General features: G+C 39.4%; 1 protein-coding gene and 1 long non-coding RNA gene across 3 annotated transcripts in view; one reads left to right on the top strand and one right to left on the bottom strand.

Moving 5' to 3' along the window:
- UPP2 (uridine phosphorylase 2) overlaps nucleotides 1–2,501 on the top strand; it is a 143,185-nt gene extending 140,684 nt beyond the window's left edge. The window contains exon 9 of the mRNA XM_032755658.2: nucleotides 1,745–2,501. Within this exon, the coding sequence (XP_032611549.1) occupies nucleotides 1,745–1,887 (143 nt within the window). The 3' untranslated portion in view covers nucleotides 1,888–2,501. The remainder of the gene's footprint in view (nucleotides 1–1,744) is intronic.
- Nucleotides 1–19,989, bottom strand: part of LOC131383949 (uncharacterized) — a 47,273-nt gene extending 27,284 nt beyond the window's left edge. For both annotated transcript variants that reach the window (XR_009214363.1, XR_009214364.1), the window contains exons 1-3: nucleotides 19,931–19,989; nucleotides 12,617–12,666; nucleotides 7,740–7,827 (exon numbers count right to left, since the gene is read on the bottom strand). This is a non-coding gene — a long non-coding RNA (uncharacterized LOC131383949). The remainder of the gene's footprint in view (nucleotides 1–7,739; nucleotides 7,828–12,616; nucleotides 12,667–19,930) is intronic.
- Between the last annotated feature and the right edge of the window lie 2,487 nt (nucleotides 19,990–22,476).

The raw sequence follows: 22,476 nt of genomic DNA, 5'->3' as shown, positions 1-22,476 counted from the left end.
TAGCAATCCCACCTCTGGTACATATCTGAAGGAATTGGTATCAGTGTGCTGTAAGCAGACATCTGCTCCCCCATGTTTGTTGCAGCATTATTCACAATAGCCAAGATATGGAATCAACCAAGTGTCCATCAACAGATGAATAGATTTTTAAAATGTGGTAGACATACAAAATGGAATACTATTTAGCCTTTAAAAAGAAGGAAACTGTCTCATTTGCAACAACATGGATGAATTTGGAGGCCATTTTGTTAAGTGAAATAAGCCAGGCACAGATAGACAAACACTGTATGATTTTACTTATATGTGGAATCTAGAAAAATCAAACTCATGGAAGTAGAGAGCAGAATGGTGGTTACCAGAGTATAGGGGAGCAGGATGGGGAATGGAGAGAAACTGGTCAAAGGGTGCAAAATCTCAGTTACAAGGAGGATTAAGCTTGAGAGATCTATTGCATAGCATAGTGATGACAGTTTGTAATAACGTATATTGAAAAATCTTAAAGAGAGTAGATTTTAATTGTTTTCACCACAAAAATGCAAGTATAAGAGATGATAGATATGTGAATTAGGCTAATTTAATCATTTCAAAATGTATACATATATCAAAACATCACATTGTACCTCATAATTATATACAATTACTACTTGTCATTTAAAAATAAAGATAGCATGTACTATTATAATTACAGTATACTACTTCTTCCCAAATCTAGATCTTACAAAGAAGTCTGGAGTAGCAGAGAGGTCAAAGAAATAAACATTACCCTCATGCCCAACTCTCTCCATGCCTTCCAAGTTTGTTAATATAGACATATCCAACCCAATCACATATGCACAGAAATCCTTTTTTAAATGATGCAGATTCAGATAGAGATTATTACACCATTAGCAATTCAAAGTGGCTAACACTGATTTCAATGTGGGTAACCACATTCCTTGAAATCAAATATTTGATATGAAACTGACAATAAACAATTCATATGGAACTCAATTTTTCTCGCTGATGAAACCAAAGACATTGCCCTTGTGACAACTTTTCAAAAATAAGAGTTTATTTTTTAAAAAAGACTTTTTTTCCTCCAGTTTCTTATCAGATTTCATTCTCGTTCTTTAGAAATCAAATGCTAATACATTTCCTCTTTCATGGTGCTGCTTCTTACATTTAAGCATTTCATACCATGTTTTTTTCCTCTCAAATTTCATGAGGGCCAGTACTCACCTTTACTGGTATTTCCTGAGGTCAGCATTCTATATCTCTTCTGTATTTACTTTTCTCTTCAGCAAGGGCTGCAATGCAGCAGGCAAACTCAACCATTGCACCAAGGAGAAAAATGTCACCTTAGGAATTATGGCTAGTTCTCCAGTTATATCCTCCCATAAGAAGACCCTCCTCTAAGAACTGGAAATAGGATAGAAAGCTGGAGATGGCATATCTCAGACTGCAAAGCCTTCTCCTTTATCTTGAACATGATGCTTTCCTGAGCCTTAATCTAGTCAATTGTGGAGGAAAAGAGGAAGGAGGAATGTTCACAACAATTTCAGTTAACTTATTTAAATGAAGTGTTTGGTGGGATTCCACAAAAATATTGAAGACCAGAAGGTTCAGTAGGTTGCATCTACATTACAAAAAAAAAAAAAAAAAATACACAAAGTACATGTGCTATGGATGCTGGTGTGTTTGGCTAATGCTGCTATAGAAAAGATGAACCCATTCATTCCACCAGTTGTGCTAATTGCTCTTCTAGCTGCTGTGGTCTGTGTGACACTTCTCGACAGACTTGACTGTGATCAGATCAACTTGCCTCATGATGTCCTGGTGGAGTACCAGCAACGGCCTCAGCTCCTAATCTCCAACTTCATCAGACGGCGGCTTGGACTTTGTGACTAGACGTCCTAACTGGGCAGCCCAACCCTCCCCTGAAAGTTTGTAGCTCAAGTTGTAATGTGAAAGTCATATTTTATTTGCGGCATTTTTACATAGTTCTCATCCACATGCTAAATGGAAAGACTTTATGAAATCCTCTCTTAAAAAGGAATTTATTGTAAAAGAATTTAATACACTAAATTAAATTCAAATTTCATTTTAGAATAAGTTAACTAAATCAGTCTAATAATTAAAATTTTAAAACTCCTGGATTATGACATTTGGAGTTTCATATGCAGCATTAATTAAGCTCACATCAAAATAGACCAGCCATTTGCAGATACAGTTACCAGTCACTCTGTTTCTGAAACCAATCCAGAAATTCATGTTAGAACATTGTCAGGCACTTCTAGGTATTGGACAAGTGACAGAAACCAATCATCCATATTCAAAATATTTACAGAAAAAAGTGTCAGTGAAATGTAGGTCTATATGGAAAAGTTACCATTAGGAAAATATGGCCATACTTCTTTTTTACCCCTGCACAATTTCAGTGCACCACAGGATAGGATTCGAGATTTACATATGCCTGTTTGTGATTTTATCTCAGAATATAACAACTCTGGATTACATTTTCCTCTCAATTGAAAACCCTCAGTAATGCAAAGAAAGGCCTTCCTTTTTCTTCAGAATCACAAGTGACTGAATTGCCTTCTAGTCATTTTTTCTTGTAAAAAAAAAAAGTGTTTTGAGGAGGCTGTATTTTTTATTTCATTTCAATATTAACCAAATAGGCTGAGAAATTCATAGCAATTGAATTAAGACTTGAGTTCAAGATGTTAAAGGAATCCTTTTGTGTGACTTGTCCAGATCGGCCTATTGCCCTACCCATTTGATTCTCTGGGAGGCATGGTGCTCCTCCTGGCTGCACAGGCTCTCTGTGAACTGACTGCATCTTGGGTTCTTCTCAATTTGACATACTTGGGAGTTGGAATGACTGGATGGGGGATGGGTGGAGGATGACCGGCACACTTGTATAGTATGTAATGTTGTGTACATATTATTTATATGGTTGTGGCTCAAGTAAAGTTTAATTCCAACACAGTACAGATTATTTGGGTCCCAGAGCCATTGTCACACATGACCGAATAGAGGCTTGGGGCAGGAAACATGTCCTAGGCCAGTTGAGTCTGAATTGGCCTGCTCCTGGGTGGGGAATGGCTTTCTCTTTTAAGCAATGACAATAAACAAGAGGTATTTATCATCACCTATAAACAACCCCCCAAGAGGTACATTGGTTTGTGAACTTCTTTTTGGCACTAGAGACACTTTAAGTGCCGTTTTTAGGATATCCCAATAACTGACCATCAAATTCAAAGATCAGAGCTAAAAGCAAGCTAGAATAGCATGGCTGTCATTTTCTGATGGGATTTTTACCTTGTTTCATGTTTTTTTAGACCATGTACTGGAAACCACCTCAGAGAGGCTTCAGTTTGAACTTTTATCTGCCTGCTCCTGGACAATCTTTTTTTTTATTATTTTATTTTTATTTTTATTTTTATTTTAACAGGGAGAAGGAGAGGCTATGAGAGGGAGAAGAATGAAATAATTACAGTTAATCTTCTTCTCAACTCCTGCGAGGAGTGTGTGTGTGTGCGCAGGTGCGTGCATGCATGCATTTTTGTCTGTGTTCCTCACTGGTATTTCCTATCTCAGTAAACCATATCGCTTGCACAAGCCAGAAACCTGGGAAACCCCTGTGATGATTCTTTCTCCTTAATTCCCACAGCCAGTCAATCACTAAGTCTTATTAATTGATCCTCCTAAATATTTCCCCAGTCTGTTCATTTCCTTCCATCTTTTTGGCACCCATCCTAGTCCAGGCCACCATGATCTCTCCTCCAGATCACTGAGGAAGCCTCGCTCCTGATCACTCTGCCTCCATTCTTGAAGTTTGTTTGGCTTATTTTCCTGCTTCAAAGACTTCACATTGGTCTTAGAATGAAGACCAAAGCCCTCTGCGCAGCTTAGGCATTCCCGACTGGGCCCAGCTTGGTAGCCCAGCTCACCTTACCCACTTCTTCCCCTTGTGTCTGCCCTCCAGGCACATCACCCTTGGTTCTTCAGTCTTACCCAAGGCACAAATTCACAAAGGTACAATCCCTCGGGAAGGACTGCCAACAGATCCATCCAATGGGGGTGCTTAGCTGGGGGACAAGTGGGACTGAGATCCACCCTGTCCAGCTAGCTGTGAGACCTGGACAGGGTGAATCTCAGTCCACCCTGAGCCACATCAACTGAGAGGGGCCTTTTCCTGATTTATACAACAGTGTTATATGGGATAGTGGGGACTCTTAGTGCCAATGTCCCTTCTCATTTCAGAGCCTTTTGCTGTCTACTCTCCCTGAAGGGCCCTCACTTAACTCATGCTCATGGTTTAAATCTCAACTCAGAGATCCCTTCTCTTAGAAAGTCTTTCTAATCCTCAAACCAGATTCCTTCCATGCTCACCTGTAGGCCCCCTCCACAGCCCCCTCGACTACTTCTTCAAAGTACACAGCTTGCAACTATGTCATGATTGGGGTCATTATTTAATTAATGCCTACTGTCTACACTATAGGGTTCTGGAGAACAAACACTGCACATATTTTATTTGCTTCTATCGCTCCAAGCACCTAAAACATCACCAGACACATACTAGGCACTCAATAAATACTTGTCAAGTGAAGATGAATCCTTTTCACAGCATTTCCCTTATAAACTTTCACTATAATCTCACAGTCTTTGCAAGACTCATACTTTCCTTATTCAGTCCTGCTCAGCACAGCTCTCCCTGGCTGTTCCGCCCACTACATCTCACTCTGTGGGGAGGAAAGTCCTCTGTACCTTCAGTGTTTATCTGTGGCAGTGTCTAGAACCGCTTGTTTTCTCATATACACACAGCTTTCCCCTCTGTCAAAACCGAGCCCCAAATTCACCTCCTTTGGGGAGGTCTCCAACTTCAATTTTCCCTCAAGTCATCATTTCTTCCCTCCTTCCTTTAGAACTAGATTTGCACTGGGAAGACAGGAATTTGTTCTCATGCAGATGCCGTGTTGAGAACATTTATCCTTTTTCATGTTCCTGGGCTGTCTTCATTTGGGAGGCTCACATTTCCTTTGTACTCTTAGCGTGTCATAGAGTTTTGTTCTCTACAGGTATCTTCTGACTGCTTACCTATGCACGCTCTAGGTCTGGGCACCAGCTTTTTACCTCACCTGTAACATGCTTCTCTACTCATTCTCTCTTGCCCTCTTTGAACACCCTTCAAGAAGCAGATTGGCCTGCAAAAACCCTCTTCTGGTCATTTCTATGTATATTTGTGTGCATTTTTTGTATGTTTTTTCCTTTGTTCATTCATTCATTATAAACATATATTCCTTCTTCCCCAGTAGAATCTGAGACGCTTACAAAGTTGAATAATAGCACATCAAGATAGTATAAGTTAGAACTAACTGGGCAAGAAAAGGAAAAGCAAAGGGAAGGGGCATCAACTGGTACAAGCCTGAAGCTTGTGCTCCTGTGCATTCCATAGTGTCTGTGCATCAGCAGAACGTGGGCCCTGAATTGGCTTGGAGCCAGCTAGTGGTTGCCTCATAAAGAGAACAAATTTACAACATCTCTAAAATAAAAATGCAAACTAATGATCAGGAGAAGAACAACTAGTCCTGATTCTAAGAGGCCACAGTGTGTAGAGATGAGGGTGCATCTCAGACCGCCTGGGTGTGGAGTTGGGGGATGAGCCCCAGTTGGGGGTCAGTGTGTTCATTCCAGGACACCGCCCTGAGGTTCTCAACATGGGTGCATACTAGGATCACCAGGGAAGCCTTTTGAAAACACTGTTCAGAGGTCCACCTCAGACCAATTCAACAAGAATCTCTGGGAGTGGGACTGGGAAGCTCTATTTTTTATTTTGCAGCCTAAGTTGAGAGTTACCAATTTAGAAGAATGGACAGTCTGTGACTCTGGCATGTGCTCTTCCAGTTGAACTTCTAAAACTCTTTTAGGCCTTGTCTCCACTGGAATAGTTATATAAAGATCAAGTTCTTTTACTTCACTCCTCGATGCTAGCAACAGTATCTTATTCATTTTATATTCCAGCAACTTGCACAGTGCCTGGCACATAGTAAGACTGAAAGGATTTTATATATATATATAACAGTTTATAATTTATATAACATATGTGATATATTAAAAATTACATATAATTGACATAATTATATACTATACATTATATATTAATAAAATATTCATTCAATCTTACTATGTATGTATATATATTCATACATGTACACATGTACACACACATATTTGTTGGTATGTATAAAATTATATACAAAAACATACAAAAAACTAAAACACCCCAATGAAAGATGACACAAAAATGAGCAAAATCACAAAAATAAGTAACAAAAAATAGCTGACTATCTCTCAGGGTAATTTTATCCAAATGTTATCACCTGAACAAGTCTTCAGATCGACATGTATATATTAGTCAATATAATTTGCTTTTGTATTCCATTTTCATTTCCAAACATCAGCACAGGAAACAGTTAAGTTTAATCATTGCTTAGAAAAACTCACTCTGTAATCCAAAATACACAAAATAACGTTTTTGACTTATTTTTATCAGCTATAGAATGTTATCTAGTGTGTTGCATCCTGTAGAGGCTTCATACGGGATGTAAACTATCAACTTCAGGAATATAATAGTTTGAATTTTATTTATTCCTTTTACAAACACAGTTTTAACATTTGGGATTCATTTTGGAGACCCCGATAAAATCTATGAACCCGATCTTCAGGAAAACACACATTCATACATATGCCCCCAAATCTGCATATAATTTCATGGGTTTGTGCACCTTCCTTAGGTCAGGTTGTGGCAGGACACCTGTGTCCTCTACCAAAGGCCACAGCTCCTGTGGGTGGCCCTTGCCACACTGCTGTCCTCCCTGGGTTCTGGTAATCGCCCTGCTTCAGCCCTCTCGGATCAGGGCTGGTAACAGTTGTTTCCAGCTGCATCATCCCTTGTTGCTCCCTAAATCCTGCCCACCCCTTGTAAACAGTCCCTTCAGTAAGTTCTCTCGGTTCCCTGTTTAATTATGCCATCTGGTTCCTGCTGAGACCCAGTAATACAGCCTCCAAAATACATCTGGGGACCAAAACCACTTTGAAAATCACTGACTTAAGGAACTGAAGTCATTCTATATGAAGATCTTTCAGTTATACATTTTTAAAATTGCAAAACAGAAGCTAATTCTTTAACTGGTAAAATACTTTTAAAAATATAATCTTCTGTACAAGAATGTATTCTTTTATTTAGAGATTCTCGTGAACTCTCCAGGGCCTGCAGCTTGAGAAACATGGTGCTCAACTTATTTTCCTAGCTGGCTGCTGGGCATCACATGTATGATAGAATTGAAAACTTGAGTAAAAGACAGATTAATGGCCTGTACTGTTTGCCTCCAATCTACAAGTCCTGTCATCCTGTCATGGAAGGAAATTAAAATTGTCTGATACATACTGAGTTTCATAAAGCCACACTGTTTCTCTCCAGGATCCTGTGTGCCTCTAGACGTCTATACCATAAATAGATTTTTTTTTTTTTTTTGGAGGATTTGATCAACAATCTTCACCTCAGGGTTGGAGCTATGTAAACTAATCTTTAATTGTTAAGATCTCCCTTTGTTCCTTTTAAAAATAAATGAATTATACATGTTTTTTTCCTTTCCCAATCCTCCAGGACTTTCTCTGTCTTTTAATGATCCTAAAACTATAGCCAGTGACTCTGCAAACCACTGTCTCCTAAAATGAATAACTGGAAAAAAACTTACCATTTGCAGTCTGCTTCATTATTCACTTCTCAATGATTTTCTCAATTTCTGATGTTTTTTCACTCTTCCCAAACAGAAGTCATTCAATCTAGAATCAATTTAACATTTGTTTTTCTAAAAAACTGAGCATAGCAGTTTTCACTTGAGAACAAGAGCCATTAAACCACTTTTTCCCCTTGAAACATTAAGCCTGATTTAAATATTATTTTTTATTAGTATAAAGTAGTTTAGAAATTCATTAGGCAAACAACCTAGACCAGTATCATATTTTGCAGAGGACTGGGTCTAGAATTACCCTACCAAAAAGTAGTAATTTAGGGCTGTGTCTATTTTTCTAAATTTCTAATATTTCTTGGAAAAGCTATTCCATCTATAGTAGCTTAATTGTTAACATTGTGAAGCACCGTGGATGTTCCAAGGTTACAGACATTATCTGGGTCATCGGATTTTGCCCATTCCTTGTTAAAACAGGAAGATGGATCTTTAAAAATCTAGATGCTTTTCATATCCAAATCAACTTATTTTTTCATTTGAGTTCCAGTTTGTACATTTCCTACCAGCATTCCAACCAACAAAAACCAATGATGAGATGAAATAAAATGTCACCCAGGTTCCACTTACTCTAGGTAAATGATCAGCAGTGACCACCAGCCCTCTACTCAGATCTGTTTCCTACACTTCACAGTCCTACTTTCAGTGCTATCTTCTTCCTTCCACTAGGACCCCAGAGGACTCACCTCTTAAAGAGCCAGTCCAAAGCTGGTTTAAGGCTACAATGCTATGAACTCGCTCCAAGTAAACAAGCAAATGACAGAACAAATATATTTATAAAGAATCTACTTTCTGTAAGTCACAAGGCTAGGTGTTATAAGAGAACAAGATACAACCAGGTCCATTAAGCAATTTGCAACCTAGTAAGTTCAAGGCACTAAGACAAATGTGTGAATGACTAGAACTCAAAGGATAATCTGATAGACTCCAAAAAAGAGGTAGACATACAAGTGTTTTGAGAGGTTAAAAGAAGAAAATGATACTATGGAGCTGAGAGGGTTTGAAAGGGTTTCTTGGCTGAGGTGGATATTCGAGATGAGCTTTTACTTAAGGGTATTTTGATAGAGGTTCTAGGGGAGGTGTTGTCACTAAAAGGAAAAGCATCAAGAAAAAAGAGGAAAAGACAGGACATATGACTAGAATGGTGAAGAATCCTGCTTGGGCTGAATCTGGAAATGTATTTTGGGAGTCTATTAGGTAGGGTCCTAAAAGTCAGGTTAAGAAGATGGGACCGTATTGGCCAGGCAATGGGAAGTTGTTCAAAAGTGTAAAAGCACTGGTTCTTTTTCAGATAAAGATCACTAACAAGAAACACCTGGATGTAGATGACCAATACTTGACCGGCTACATTTCACAATTTCCAAGTTGGTGATGGGTGGTCAGGGGGAGATGGATTAAAGATAAGATGAGGCTTCCAAAGACACTATTTGCTTGTTAGTCAGTTCCCTTACTTGTGAAGGTCAGTGGCTTCAAATTTTTACCTAAAAAGTCAAGCCGCTTACATATTTCAGAATAAAAAATGCCTTTTCATGTGAAAGATCATGTGCTTCCAAAGTCTTCCTATGTTAAAAGGCTAAGGAGAGTTCAAATACGACAGAGCCTGAGCAGAGGCTGTGGGAGACAGTGGCGTTGAAATGACTGATGAGTGAGAGATGTCAGTGATGATCTCAGCATCTATGCAGATAAAACCTTTTACAGTTTTGTGGCTAATAAAAAATTAGCTTTTCCAAAAAAATGTATAAAACTTAATTCATTAAAAAGTAAAGTCTTAGTGAAATTCTGATACATGCTACAACATGGATAAACCTCAGGATATTATGCTAAGTGAAATACTACACACATACAGATAAATATTGTACGATTTCACTTATATGAGGTACTTAGAGTAGACAAATTCACAGAGAAAGAAAGTAGGATACTGATTACCAGGGGCTGAGAAAAAGAGGAAGTGGGATTCATTGTTTTATGAGCACAGAGTTTCAGTTTGGGATAATGAAAAAGTTCTGAAGATGGATAATGGTGATAGTTGCACAATAACGTGAATGTACTTAATGCTACTGAACTGTACATGCAAAAGGGTTAAAATGATAAACGCTATGTAAGTTTCACTATCATAAAAATGTAAAGGCTCAATGAGGTCTATTTTGTGGTTTTTATAATACCACATTCTAATTTACTAATTTTATTAATTTACTCATTGCTGATACTCATGCCTGCTGGTTGGCATTTCTACGTGGGCTTCTCTGATCTACAGGAGTTAAGTGGCTCTAAGAAGGTTCTGTAGTGAGTGATGAGTCACACAGCAAAGGAGTTGAGTATGGTAATGACTACCAGCAGGGAGACCGTGTAGCCCCATGTTCGTATCTCCAATATGAGACTGTATCTGCCAAGAAGTCCTAAATCTTTGAATCCGGCAGTTCAGGCATTCTTGCTCAAGATAGCATAGCTGACTGAAGTTATTTTTAAAGCACAGTTTATCAGACTCAGGAAGGCAGTGAGAAGATATGACTGACACATCAATTGCTATCAGAAAGAATGATTAAATCTAAAATACTAGAGAGAAGAGAAGAAGGTAGACACACCAGGGAGTATTTCTACAGGATCAAAGGCTGTGGATTTAAAATGGAATTTTCCTGCATCAATCCAATAGGCATTACCCTGGGTATAAATACTCTGGTGTCCCAATAACAGAAAAACAACTAATAAGGTAATTTATCTTTTCAGGTTGTCATAGCATACATGGGACTCTGTGGGGTCAAATTATGTTGCTAGAGAAAGATAGAAATTATCCTGAAGGGAAGGGAAATAATAAGAAAAAATGAAAGGAAATATTGAGAGGGAAGGGACACTAGTAAGCAAGGAGAATAGTCATGGAAGGATATTATGAGAAGAAGTTTACTGGGGGTTCTGCAAGAGGGAGAGCTATTATACCCCAAGGCATCGCAAACATCTACAAAGGCTGCATGAAATATTTTGGGAAGAGAATCAAAACATGCTAGAAAAAAAGAGAAAACTTAAAGCCAGGTTTGTGACCTGAGCTTACAGCTGATACCAAAGATGAAGGCTAAGGTTTAAAGCTCACGTAGACATGAGGCCTCGAGTCAGGTGAGGTGGATATTGGAACTAAAACCCAGCTGAAGAAATCCTCCCACCTACACAGGAGATTCTAGTGAATCTAGTTTGTCTCTGTTTAACAAGCAATGGGAAAAAAATACAATTTCCTTAGAAAGTCAAACTCCATGCCTGAGTCTGGCTTGGAATTTGAATTTATGTTTCAGGAACTCTCATTTTAAAGGATATACAGAAAATTGGGTCATGGAACAGAGACACCCCTGGTGCTCCTAGCATAATAAATGCAAAACCACGTGGGGAAGCAGACACACCCAGGTGACACACGATTCTCACAAAATAGCCAGCCTCGTTGAAGATAAGCTCATGACAGAAAGTCACAGAATAAGCAAATAACAATATTTGTGTGAGGCACAGTCAACAGGAGGATTAGACCCAAGAATGTGACTAGAATTGGGCCTTAAAGAAAACAACTGACATATAATAGCTTTAAAATCATCAAAACTATACCAGAAGTAATTAAAACACAAGAATAAGAAATGTGAAAAGACACGTGAGGATCATGACGGACACAAGGCAAGACTAGGTTGCAGCTCCTACTGGGACAGACAGAGGTGTGTGTGGAGGCTCGCATCGTGAATTTTTGCTCCACAACGACTGCAGGAATAAATCAGAAAACTTCAGAGGACCCACAGACCCCCTGAAGAAAGCAGACTGCTCCTGCAGGGCCCGGGAGACAACCCAAATACTCTGAGTTCCCAAACTGGAAGTGGAAAAAGGAGATTGTCCGCCCCAAACACACCTCCCCACTGGGGAAACTGAAGGCCTAGATTATGAGAGAAGATTTTGACCTTACCTGGAGCTGAGTAAATTTAGAAAGCCAGTGAAACACAGGGGTAGAGGAAGCAGTGGGAAAAGCCATGGGAGCTCGCTGGGTCCTCTGGCAAGCTGTTTTTGCCTGGCCTCACAGGGGCGCTTTGGGAGGATGGCCAAAGGTGCTGGGAAAAGGCCACAGGGAGAAGGAAATCTCCAGCTGAATTTTGTAACAATTTGAACTGATTGAGAAGTCTCCCGGCCAGAACTTGGGGCAGGGCGTCAATCTGGTGTGCTGACTCCACAGGTTGGGGAACAAGGAAAGCCATATTTGCTTTTGCAGCTGGGAGGCAGGTAGCGTGGGGCAAGTTCTCAGCTCAGGTAGCTGAAGACAAAAGGCGTATAATCTTGGGAGTTCTGAGGCCCCGCCCACCACCCGTTCCTCCTATCCTATCACAGCTGATGCTTTCTGGAACGCACCACCTCCTGGCCAGAGGCCAGCCAGCGCAAAAACACTGCATTAAACCACTGAAGCTAAGAACCCCGCCAGAGTCCATTTCACCCCTCTGCCACCTCCACTGGAACAGGTTGTTAGATATGAGTTCTAAATTTCTTTTCAAAGAATCAATATGTCAGTATGTTCAATTCTTTACCGTCTACTTTTAAACTTAACTTTCTCATAAAGCAACCTTTTTCGATTACCTGTTCCACCCTGACTCATTCCTATTACCTACTCCACCCTGACTCATTCTGATTACCTGTTGTGTCATAAACATTTTTCCCGCCAAACCACTCACCCCCGTCACTCTCTTTAAATTAGCCAATCGGAATTAGTTTAGCTTGTGTGGTCTAACCCTAGCCAAGAGGGGAACAACACAGCAGCAGGGCCCACGTGCGTCAGGGATAAGAACCCCTTCCCCTCCCTTGTCCAAGTGTGTACTCACCATTGCTTCATCTGTAAGGGTGCACACTTCTATAGAAGTACCTTGCCTTGCTGAGAATTAAAAAGAAAATTTTATATTCGAGTGCTATTTCTTTTGTGGCACCAAAACTTTGTATATAACAAGGTGCTGGTATCCACAGCTGAGAGACCCAGGTGGTTCACATCATAGGACTCAGCAGACAACCCCCAGTACCAGCCAGGAGCCTGGTAGACTCACTAAGCGACTAGATCCAAAAGACAGATAACAATCACTACAGCTTGGCTCGCAGGAAGCCACATCTATAGGAAAGGGGGAAAGTACTACATCAAGGTAACACCCCATGGGACAAAAGAATCTGAACAACAGCCTTCAGCCCTAGGCCTTCCCTCTGACAGAGCCTACACAAATGAGAAAGAACCAGAAAACCAACCCTGGTAATATGACAAAACAAGGCTCTTTACCACCTGCCAAAAAATCACACTAGCTCACCAGCAATGGGCCCAAACCAAGAAGAAATCCCTGATTTACCTGAAAAAGAATTCAGGAGGTTAGTTATTAAGCTAATCAGAAAGGCACTAGAGAAAAAGCCCAGTGTAAGGAAATCCAAAAAATGATAAAAGAAGTAAAGGGAGAAATATTCAAGGAAATAGATAGTATAAATAAAAAACAATCAAAACTTCAGGAAACAATGGACACACTTACAGCAATGCAAAATGCTCTGGCAAGTCTCAGCAATAGAATTGAACAAGTAGAAGAAAGAACTTCAGAGCTCAAAGACAAGGTCTTTGAATTAACCCAATCCAACAAAGATGAAGAAAAAAGAATAAGAAAATGTGAAGAAAACCTCTCCAAGAAGTCTGGGATTATGTTAAATGACCAAACCTAAGAATAGTCAGTGCTCCTGAGGAAGAAGAGAAATCTAAAAGTATGGAAAACATATTTGGGGGAATCATCAAGGAAAATTTCCCTGGCCTTGTGAGAGACCTAGACAAACAAATACAAGAAGTACAAAGAACACCTGGGAAATTCATTGCAAAAAGATCACCTAGGCATAGTCATCAGGTTGTCTAAAGTTAAGATGAAGGAGAGAATCTTAAGAGCTGTGAAACAGAAGCACCAGGTAACCTGTAAAGGAAAACCTATCAGATTAAAAACAGATTTCTCAGCAGAAACCCTATAAGCTAGAAGGGATTGGAGCCCTATCTTCAGCCTCCTTAAAACAATTATCAGCCAAGAATTTTGTACTCAGCAAACTAAGCTTCACATAAGAAGGAAAGATACAGTCTTTTTCACACAAAGAAATGCTGAGAGAATTTGCCACTACCAAGAACTGCTAAAAGGAGCTCTAAATCTTGAAACAAATCCTGAAAACACATCAAAACAGAACCTCTTTAAAGCATGAATCTCATAGGACCTATAAAACAAAAATACAATTTAAAAAACAAAAACAAAAAACCAAGGTATACAGGCAACAAATAGCATAATGAATGGAACTATACCTCACATCTCAATACTAACATTGAATGTAAAGAGCCTAAGTACTCCACTTAAAAGATATAGAATTGCAGAATGGATAAGAATTCATCAACCAACTATCTGTTGCCTTAAAGAGACTCACCTAACACATAACGATGTGCACAAACTTCAGGTAAAGGGGTGGAAAAAGACATTTCATGCAATGGACACCAAAAGTAAGCAGGAGTAGCTAGTCTTATATCAGACAAAACAAACTTTAAAGCAACAGCATTAAAAGAGACAAAAAGGGACATTATATAATGATAAAAGGCCTTGTCCAACAGGAAAATGTCACAAACCTAAACATATACGCACCTAACACTGGAGCTCCCAAATTTATAAAACAAGTGATAATAGACCTAAGAAATGAGATAGACAGCAACACAATAATAGTGGGGGACTTCAATACTCCATGGACAGCACTAGACAGGTAATCAAGACAGAAAGTCAACAAAGAAACAATGGATTTAAACTATACCCTGAAACAAATGGACTTAACAGATATATACAAAACATTCCATGCAACAACCACAGAATATACATTCTACTCAACAGTGCATGAAACTTTCTCCAAGAGAGACCATATGATAGGCCACAAAAGAAGCCTCAAGAAATTCAAGAAAATTGAAATTATATCAAGCACTCTTTCAGACCACAGTGGAATAAAACCAGAAATCAACTCCAAAAGGAACCTTCAAAACCATGCAAACACATGGAAATTAAATAACCTGCTCTTGAATGATGATGGGGTCAACAATGAAATCAAGATGGAAATTAAAGGCCGGGCACGGTGGCTCACGCCTGTAATCCCAGCACTTTGGGAGGCCGAGGCGGGCAGATCACGAGGTCAGGAGATCGAGACCCTGGCTAACATGGTGAAACCCTGTCTCTACTAAAAATACAAAAAATTAGCCAGGCGTGGTGGCAGGCGCCTGTAGTCCTGGCTACTCGGGAGGCTGAGGCAGAAGAATGGTGTGAACCTGGGAGGCAGAGCTTGCAGTGAGCCGAGATTGCACCACTGTACATGAGCCTGGGTGACAGAGCAAGACACCATCTCAAAAAAAAAAAAAAAAGAAAAGAAAAACAGGATGGAAATTAAAAAATTCTTCATACTGAGCAACAATAGTAACACAACCTATCAAAACCTCTGGGACACAGCAAAGGCGGTGCTAACAGGAAAGTTCATAGCCCTAAATGCCTACATCAAAAAGGAGGGAAGAGCACAAACAGGCAATCAAAGGTCACACCTCAAGGAACTAGAGAAACAAGAACAAACCAAACCCCAACTCAGCAGAAGAAAGGAAATAACCAAGATCAGAGCAGGACTAAATGAAATAAAAAAAAAAAATACAAAAGATAAATGAAACAAAAAGCTGGTTCTTTGAAAAGATAAATAAAATTGATAGACCATTAGCAGGAATTAACCAAGAAAAGAAGACAGAAAATCCAAATAAGCTCAATAAGAAATGAAATGGGAGATATTACAACTGATACCACAGAAATATAAAAGATTATTCAAGGCTGCTATGAAGACCTTTATGTGCATAAACTAGAAAACTTAGAACAGATGGATAAATTACTGGAAAGATACAACCCTCCTAGCTTAAATCAGGAAGAATTATATACCCTGAACAGACCAATAACAAGCAGCGAGATTGAAATCATAATTTTAAAAATTACCAACAAAAAAGAGTCCAGGACCAGACAGATTCACAGCAGAATTCTACCAGACATTTAAAGAAGAATTGGTATGAAGCCTATTGACACTATTCCATAAGACAGAGAAAGAGGGAACCTACCCTTAATCATTCTTTGAAGCAAGTATCACCTAAATGCCAAAACCATGAAAAAACATAACCAAAAAAGAAAACTACAGACCAATATCTCTGATGAACATAGATGCTAAAATCCTTAACAAAATACTAGCTAACCAAATCCAACAACATATCAAAAAGATAATCCACCATGATCAAGTGGGTTTCATACCAGGGATGCAGGGATGGTTTAACATATGCAAATCAATAAATGTAATACACCACATAAACAGAATTAAAAACAAAAATCACATGATCATCTCAATTGATGCAGAAAAAGCATTAGACAAAATCGAGCATCTCTTTATGATTAAAACTCTCAGCAAAATCAACATACAAAGGACATACCTCAATATAATAAAAGCCATCTATGACAAACCCACAGCCAACATAGTATTTAAAGGGGAAAAGTTGAAATCATTCCCCCTGAGAACTGGAACAAGACAAGGATGTCCACTCTTACCACTCCTCTTCAATGTAGTACTGGAAGTCCTAGCCAGGGCCATCAGACAAGAGAAATAAAAAAGGGCATCCAAATTAGTAAAGAGATTTTGCTGTTTGCTGATGATATGATTGTTTACCTAGAAAACCCTAAAGATTCCTCCAGAAAGCTCCTAGAACTGCTAAGAAAAATTCAGCAAAGTTTCCAGATGCAAAATTAATGTAGTAGTTCTTCTATACACCAACAGTGACCAAGCTGAGAATCAAGAACTCAACCCCTTTTACAATAGTTGCAAAAAAAAATTACTTAGGATTATACCTAACCAAGGAGGTGAAAGACCTCTATAAGGAAAACTACAAAACACTGCTGAAAGAAGTCATAGACAATACAAACAAATGCAAACACATCCCATGCTCATGGATGGGTAGAATCAATATTGTGAAAATGACCATACTGCCAAAAGCAATCTACAAATTCAATGCAAACCCCATCAAAATATCATCATTCTTCGCAGAATTAGAAAAAACAATTCTAAAATTCATATGGAACCAAAAAAGAGCCCACATAGCCAAAGCAAGACTAAGCAAAAAGAACAAATCTGGAGGCATCACATTACCTCATTTCAAACTATGCTATACAGCCATAGTCACCAAAACAGCATGGTACTGGTATAAATACAGGCACATAGATAAATGGAACAGAATAGAGAACCCCAAAATAAACTCAGATACTTACAGCCAACTGATCTTTCACAAAGCAAACAAAAACATAAAATGGGGAAAGGACCCCTTTTCAAAACAAATGGTGCAGAAATAATTGGCTAGCCACATGTAGGAGAATGAAACTGGATCCTCACCTCTCACCTTATACAAAAATCAACTTAAGATGGATTAAGGACTTAAATATAAGACCTGAAACTATAAAAATTCTAGAAGATAACATTGGAAAAGCCCTTCTAGACATTGGCTTAGGCAAGGATTTCATGACCAAGAGCCCAAAAGCAAATGCAATAAAAACAAAGATAAATTGTTGGGACTTAATTAAACTAAAGAGCTTTTGCTCAGCAAAGAAACAGTCAGCAGAGTAAACAGACAACCCACAGAGTGGGAAAAAATCTTCACAATCTATACATCTGATAAAGGACTAATCCAGAATCTACAACAAACTCAAACAAATTAGTGAGGAAAAAAACAAACAATCCCATCAAAAAGTGGGTTAAGGACATGAATAGACAATTCTGAAAAGAAGATATACAAATGGCCAACAAACATAGAAAAAATGCTCCACATCACTAATGATCAGGGAAATGCAAATCAAAACCACAGTGGGATACCACCTTACTCCTGCAAGAAGGGCCATAATCAAAAAGTCAAAAACATGGATGTGGTAAACAGGGAACACTTCTACACTGCTGGAGGAAATGTAAACTAGTACAACCACTATGGAAAACAGTGTGGAGATACCTTAAGGAACTAAAAGTAGAACTACCATTTGATCCAGCATTCCCACTACTGGGTATCTACCCAGAGGAAAAGAAGTCATTATATGAAAAAGATACTTGCACACGCATGTTTATAGCAGCACGATTCACAACTGCAAAAATGTGGAACCAACCCAAACGCCCAATCAACAAGTGGATAAACTGTGATATATATATATATCACAGATAGATGTATAGTACTATTCATATATATATAGGTATGAATACTACTCAGCCATAAAAAGGAATGAATTAATAGCATTTGCAGCAACCTGGATGGGATTGGAGACTATTATTTTAAGTGAAGTAACTCAGGAATGGAAAACCAAACACCATATGTTCTCACTCATAAGTGGGAGGTGAGCTATGAGGATGCAAAGGCATAAGAATGACACAATGGACTTTGGGGACTCAGAGGGAAAGGGTGGGAAGTGGGTGAGGGATAAAAGACTACAAATAGAGTGCAGTATATATGGCTTGGGTGATGAGTGGACCAAAATCTCACAGATCACCACTAAATAACTTACTGATGTAACCAAACACCACCTGTTCCCCCAATAATCTATGGAAATAAAAAAAATAAAAAAAAACTTTTTGAAAGAAATATGAAAAGACAAGTTTTCTTCGAAGGATAATGTTAATGATGATGATGATGATGATGATGATGATGATAACATAGCACTGACCACACACTACACACTCTATTTTTGCAAATAACTCATTTAATCCTCACAACATTATAGTATTATTATTGTGTTATGAGGCATTATTATTTTCCCATTTTATAGTTGAGGAAACTAAAGGACAATGAAGTTGAGTAACTTGCCCTGGGTCATAGATCTAATAAGTGACAGAGTTGACATTTGCACAAGGGCATTCTTTATTTGGAGTACAGGGCCTTAAGCACTATACTAAATTAAGAACTAAATCTATTTCCAAATGAAATTTCAAAAGAACTTCAGGATTCGAGAATTACAAAAATTAAAATGTTGGTAATTGTAAAGAAAATCCAGCAGGTGAGTTAAATAGCCAGTTAGGCATAGTTGAAGAAAAAAGGCATGTATAATAATGTATAATGGAACTGAAAAAAATCTAAGAACGCAGTACAGAAAGAAAGAAATGGCAAATATATAAGCAAAAGTAAGAAATCAAGAGAATAAAGTAAGAAGATCCAATATATTTCTCAAAATTCCAGAAGGAAAGAATAGAGAGAACAATAAAGAGGCAAAATTCAAAATAAAATGACTAAGAAATTTCCAAAGTTGGTAAAATACATGAATATTCAAGAAGCACAGTATAAAGATGTATCACAAGTGAATAAATGTAATAAGACTGTCTAAGAAAACTAAAAGAAAATGTTAAAAGGAAGCAAAAAAGGAAAGACAGATTCCTTACGAAGGAATAGTTAGATGGATAGCACGTATCTCAATAGCAACCATAAACACTAGAAAATTCTAGATTATCTAGGTGATAATATCTGCAGAGTCCTGAGGAAAAATATTGTTAACTTAGAATTCTATAAGCAGGCAGAATATCAATCAAGTGTGAGGACAAACTAAAAACAGTTTTAAACAAATAAAAATGGAGAGAGTCCCCTACACTTAGGTTATTGATGAAAGAATAGCTAATTGAAGGATACACTTCAAGTAAAAAAATAATTGACTCAGATAGGAAAATAGGATGCAAGAAGAAATGGTGAGCAAAGGAATACAAAAATAATGACTGAAAAAAATAAATCTGAGGGATTAAAAATAAGTACTAAATAATATTAAAATGGAAATCTGAAATATAGAGTTGTAGGGTCCTAACAGCCCACCATTGCTGGAGAGGAGAGGTTTGAAATAACATTAGACTTTATTACTTGTATATATGAAAATAAAAGGTTGGAGGAGGGGACAGAGCAAGATGGCCAAATAGAAGCCTCTAGCAATTATCCCCCCACCACCACAGGACCACCAAATCGAACAACTATCCATACACAAAAGCACCTTCATAAGAACCAAAAACCAGGTGAGTGACCACAGCACCTAGTTTTAACATCATAAGAAGGACTAAAGAAGGCATGAAAGACAATCTTGAATTACCTACACCATCCCCTCCTCATCCCTCCACAGTGGCTACATGATGCAGAGAGAGAATCTGGGCATCTGGGAGAGGAAGAGTGCAGAGATCATGGAACTTTACATTGGAACTCAGCGCTGTCCTGTCATAGTGGAAAACAACTTGGGGTAGAACTCAGCCAGTGCCCACAGAGGGAGCATTTAGATCAGCCCTAGCCAGAAGTGAATTGTCCATCCCAGTTGTCAGAACCCGAGTTCTGGCAAGCCTCACCACAATGGGCTAAAGTTCTCTAGAGTTCTAGATAAACTTGAAAGACAGTCTAGGCCATGAAGACTGCAATTCTTGGGCAAGTCCTGGTGCTGTGCTGGGCTGAGAACCAGTGGACTTAAAGGGCATGTGACCTAGTGAGACACCAATTCGGACAGCCAAAGGAGTGCTTGCATCACCCCTCCCCTAGCTCCAGGCAGCAGAGTTCACAGCTCCAGGAGAGACTCCTTCACTCTGCTTGAGGAGAGGAGAGAAAAGAGTAAAGAGGACTTTGTTTTGCAACTTGGATACCAGCTCAGCCACAGTATAATAGGGACCAAGCAAAGTTCTGAGACCCCCAATCAGAACCTAGGCCCCAGATGACATTTCTAGACACCACAGGCTAGAATGGAATCTGTTGCCTTGAAGAGAAAGACGCAGTTGCAGCAGGATTTATTACCTGCTGGCTAAGGGGCCCTTGGGCCTTGAATTATCAGCAGCAGTAGCCAGGCAATACTCACCACAGGCCTTGGGTGAGACTCAGAGATGTGCTGGCTTTAGGTGTGATCAAGCACATTCCCAGCTGTGGTAGCTATGGGGAGAGATTCCTTCTGCTTTAGAAAAGAAGAGGGAAGAGTAAAGGAAACTTTATCTTGCAGCTTGGTTACCAGCTCAGCTACAGTGGGACAGAGCACCAAGTGGGCTCCTAGAGTCCCCGATTCCAGGTCTAGGTTCCTAGAAGGCATTTTTGGACCTGCCCTGGACCACAGGGAAGCCCACTTCTCTGAATGGAGACTCAGGACTGGCAGCATTCACCACAAGCTGACAGAAGAGCCCTTGGGCCTTGAGTGAACATCAGCAGTAGCCAGGCAATACTCACCATCGATCTAGGGCACTTGTGGTTATGAGGAATCTTCTGCTTAAGAAAAGAGGAGGGAAGGCTGGGCACAGTGGCTCATGCCTGTTATCCCAGCACTTTGGGAGGCTGAGGCAGGTGGATCACCTGAGGTCAGGAGTTTGAGACTAGCCTGACCAACAAGGTGAAATCCCATCTGTACTAAAAATGCAAAAATTAGCCAAGTGTGGTGGCAGGTGCCTGTGGTCCCAGCTACTCAGGAGGCTGAGATAGGAGAATTGCTTGAACCTAGGAGGCGAAGGTTGCAGTGTGCTGAGGTCGCACCACTTCACTCCAGCCTTGGCGAAAAAGAAAGAAAGAAACGGGGAGGGAAGAGTGGGAAGGACTTTGTTTTGCAGCTTGGGTGCCAGTTCAGCCATAGTAGAATAGAGCACTGGGTACACATATAAGGTTCTGAACTCTAGGCCCTGGCTCCCAGATGGTACTTCTCGACCTACCTGGGACCCAGAAAAATTCACTGCCCTGAAGGGAATGACACAAGCCTGGCTGGATTTGCCACCTCTTGATTGTAGAACCCTTGGTCACTGAGTAAACATAGGTGGTAACCAAGCAGTGGCCATCCTGGTCCTTGAGCAAGACCCAGTGCTATGCTGGTTTCAGGATGACTCAGCACAGTCCCAGTGGTGGTGGCCACAGGGGTGCTTGTGTCACCCTCCTGCATCTTCAGGTTGCTCAGCACAAACAGAGGCACCATTTGTTTGGAGGACAGTAAGGGAAGAGAACAAGAATCTCTGCCTGGTAATCCAGGCAATTTTCTGGATCTTACACAAGACCACCAAGGTAATCTCTTTACAAGTCTGCAAGAGTCACAGCCTTACTGGCTTGGGGTGCCACTTAATGCAGATATAGCTTCAGTGACCAAAGTCTTAGATCACAACATTCAAGTCTCTTCAAATACCTGGAAAACTTTCCCAAGAAGGACAGGTACAAAGAAGCCCAGACTGCAAAGACTACAATAAATACCTAACTCTTCAATGGCCACAAACTGGTGAATATTCACAAGCATCAAGACCATCCAGGAAAACATGGCCTCACCAAACAAACTAAATAAGGCACCAGAAACCAATCCCAAAGAGAGAGAAGTATGTGACCTTTCAGACAGAGTACTCAAAATACCTGTTTTGAGGAAGTTCAATGAAATTCAAGATAACACAGAGAAGGAATTCAGAATTCTATCTGATAAATTTAACAAAGAGATTGAAATAATTAAAAAGAATCAAGTGGAAATTCTGGAAGTGAAAAATGCAATTAATACACTAAAGAATTCATCAGAGTCTCTTAATAGCTGAGTTGATCAAGCAGAATAATTAGTGAGCTTGAAGACAGGCTATTTAAAAATACATAGAGGAGACAAAAGAAAAAAGAATAACAAACAATGAAGCACACCCACAAGATGTAGAAAATAGC

This window comes from Hylobates moloch, unplaced genomic scaffold (genome assembly GCF_009828535.3).
Source record: "Hylobates moloch isolate HMO894 unplaced genomic scaffold, HMol_V3 SCAFFOLD_1, whole genome shotgun sequence".
In the NCBI taxonomy this organism is placed as follows: Eukaryota; Metazoa; Chordata; class Mammalia; order Primates; family Hylobatidae; genus Hylobates; species Hylobates moloch.
Note: the sequence above shows the minus strand (reverse complement) of the source record. Positions and strands in the feature narration are given on the sequence as shown.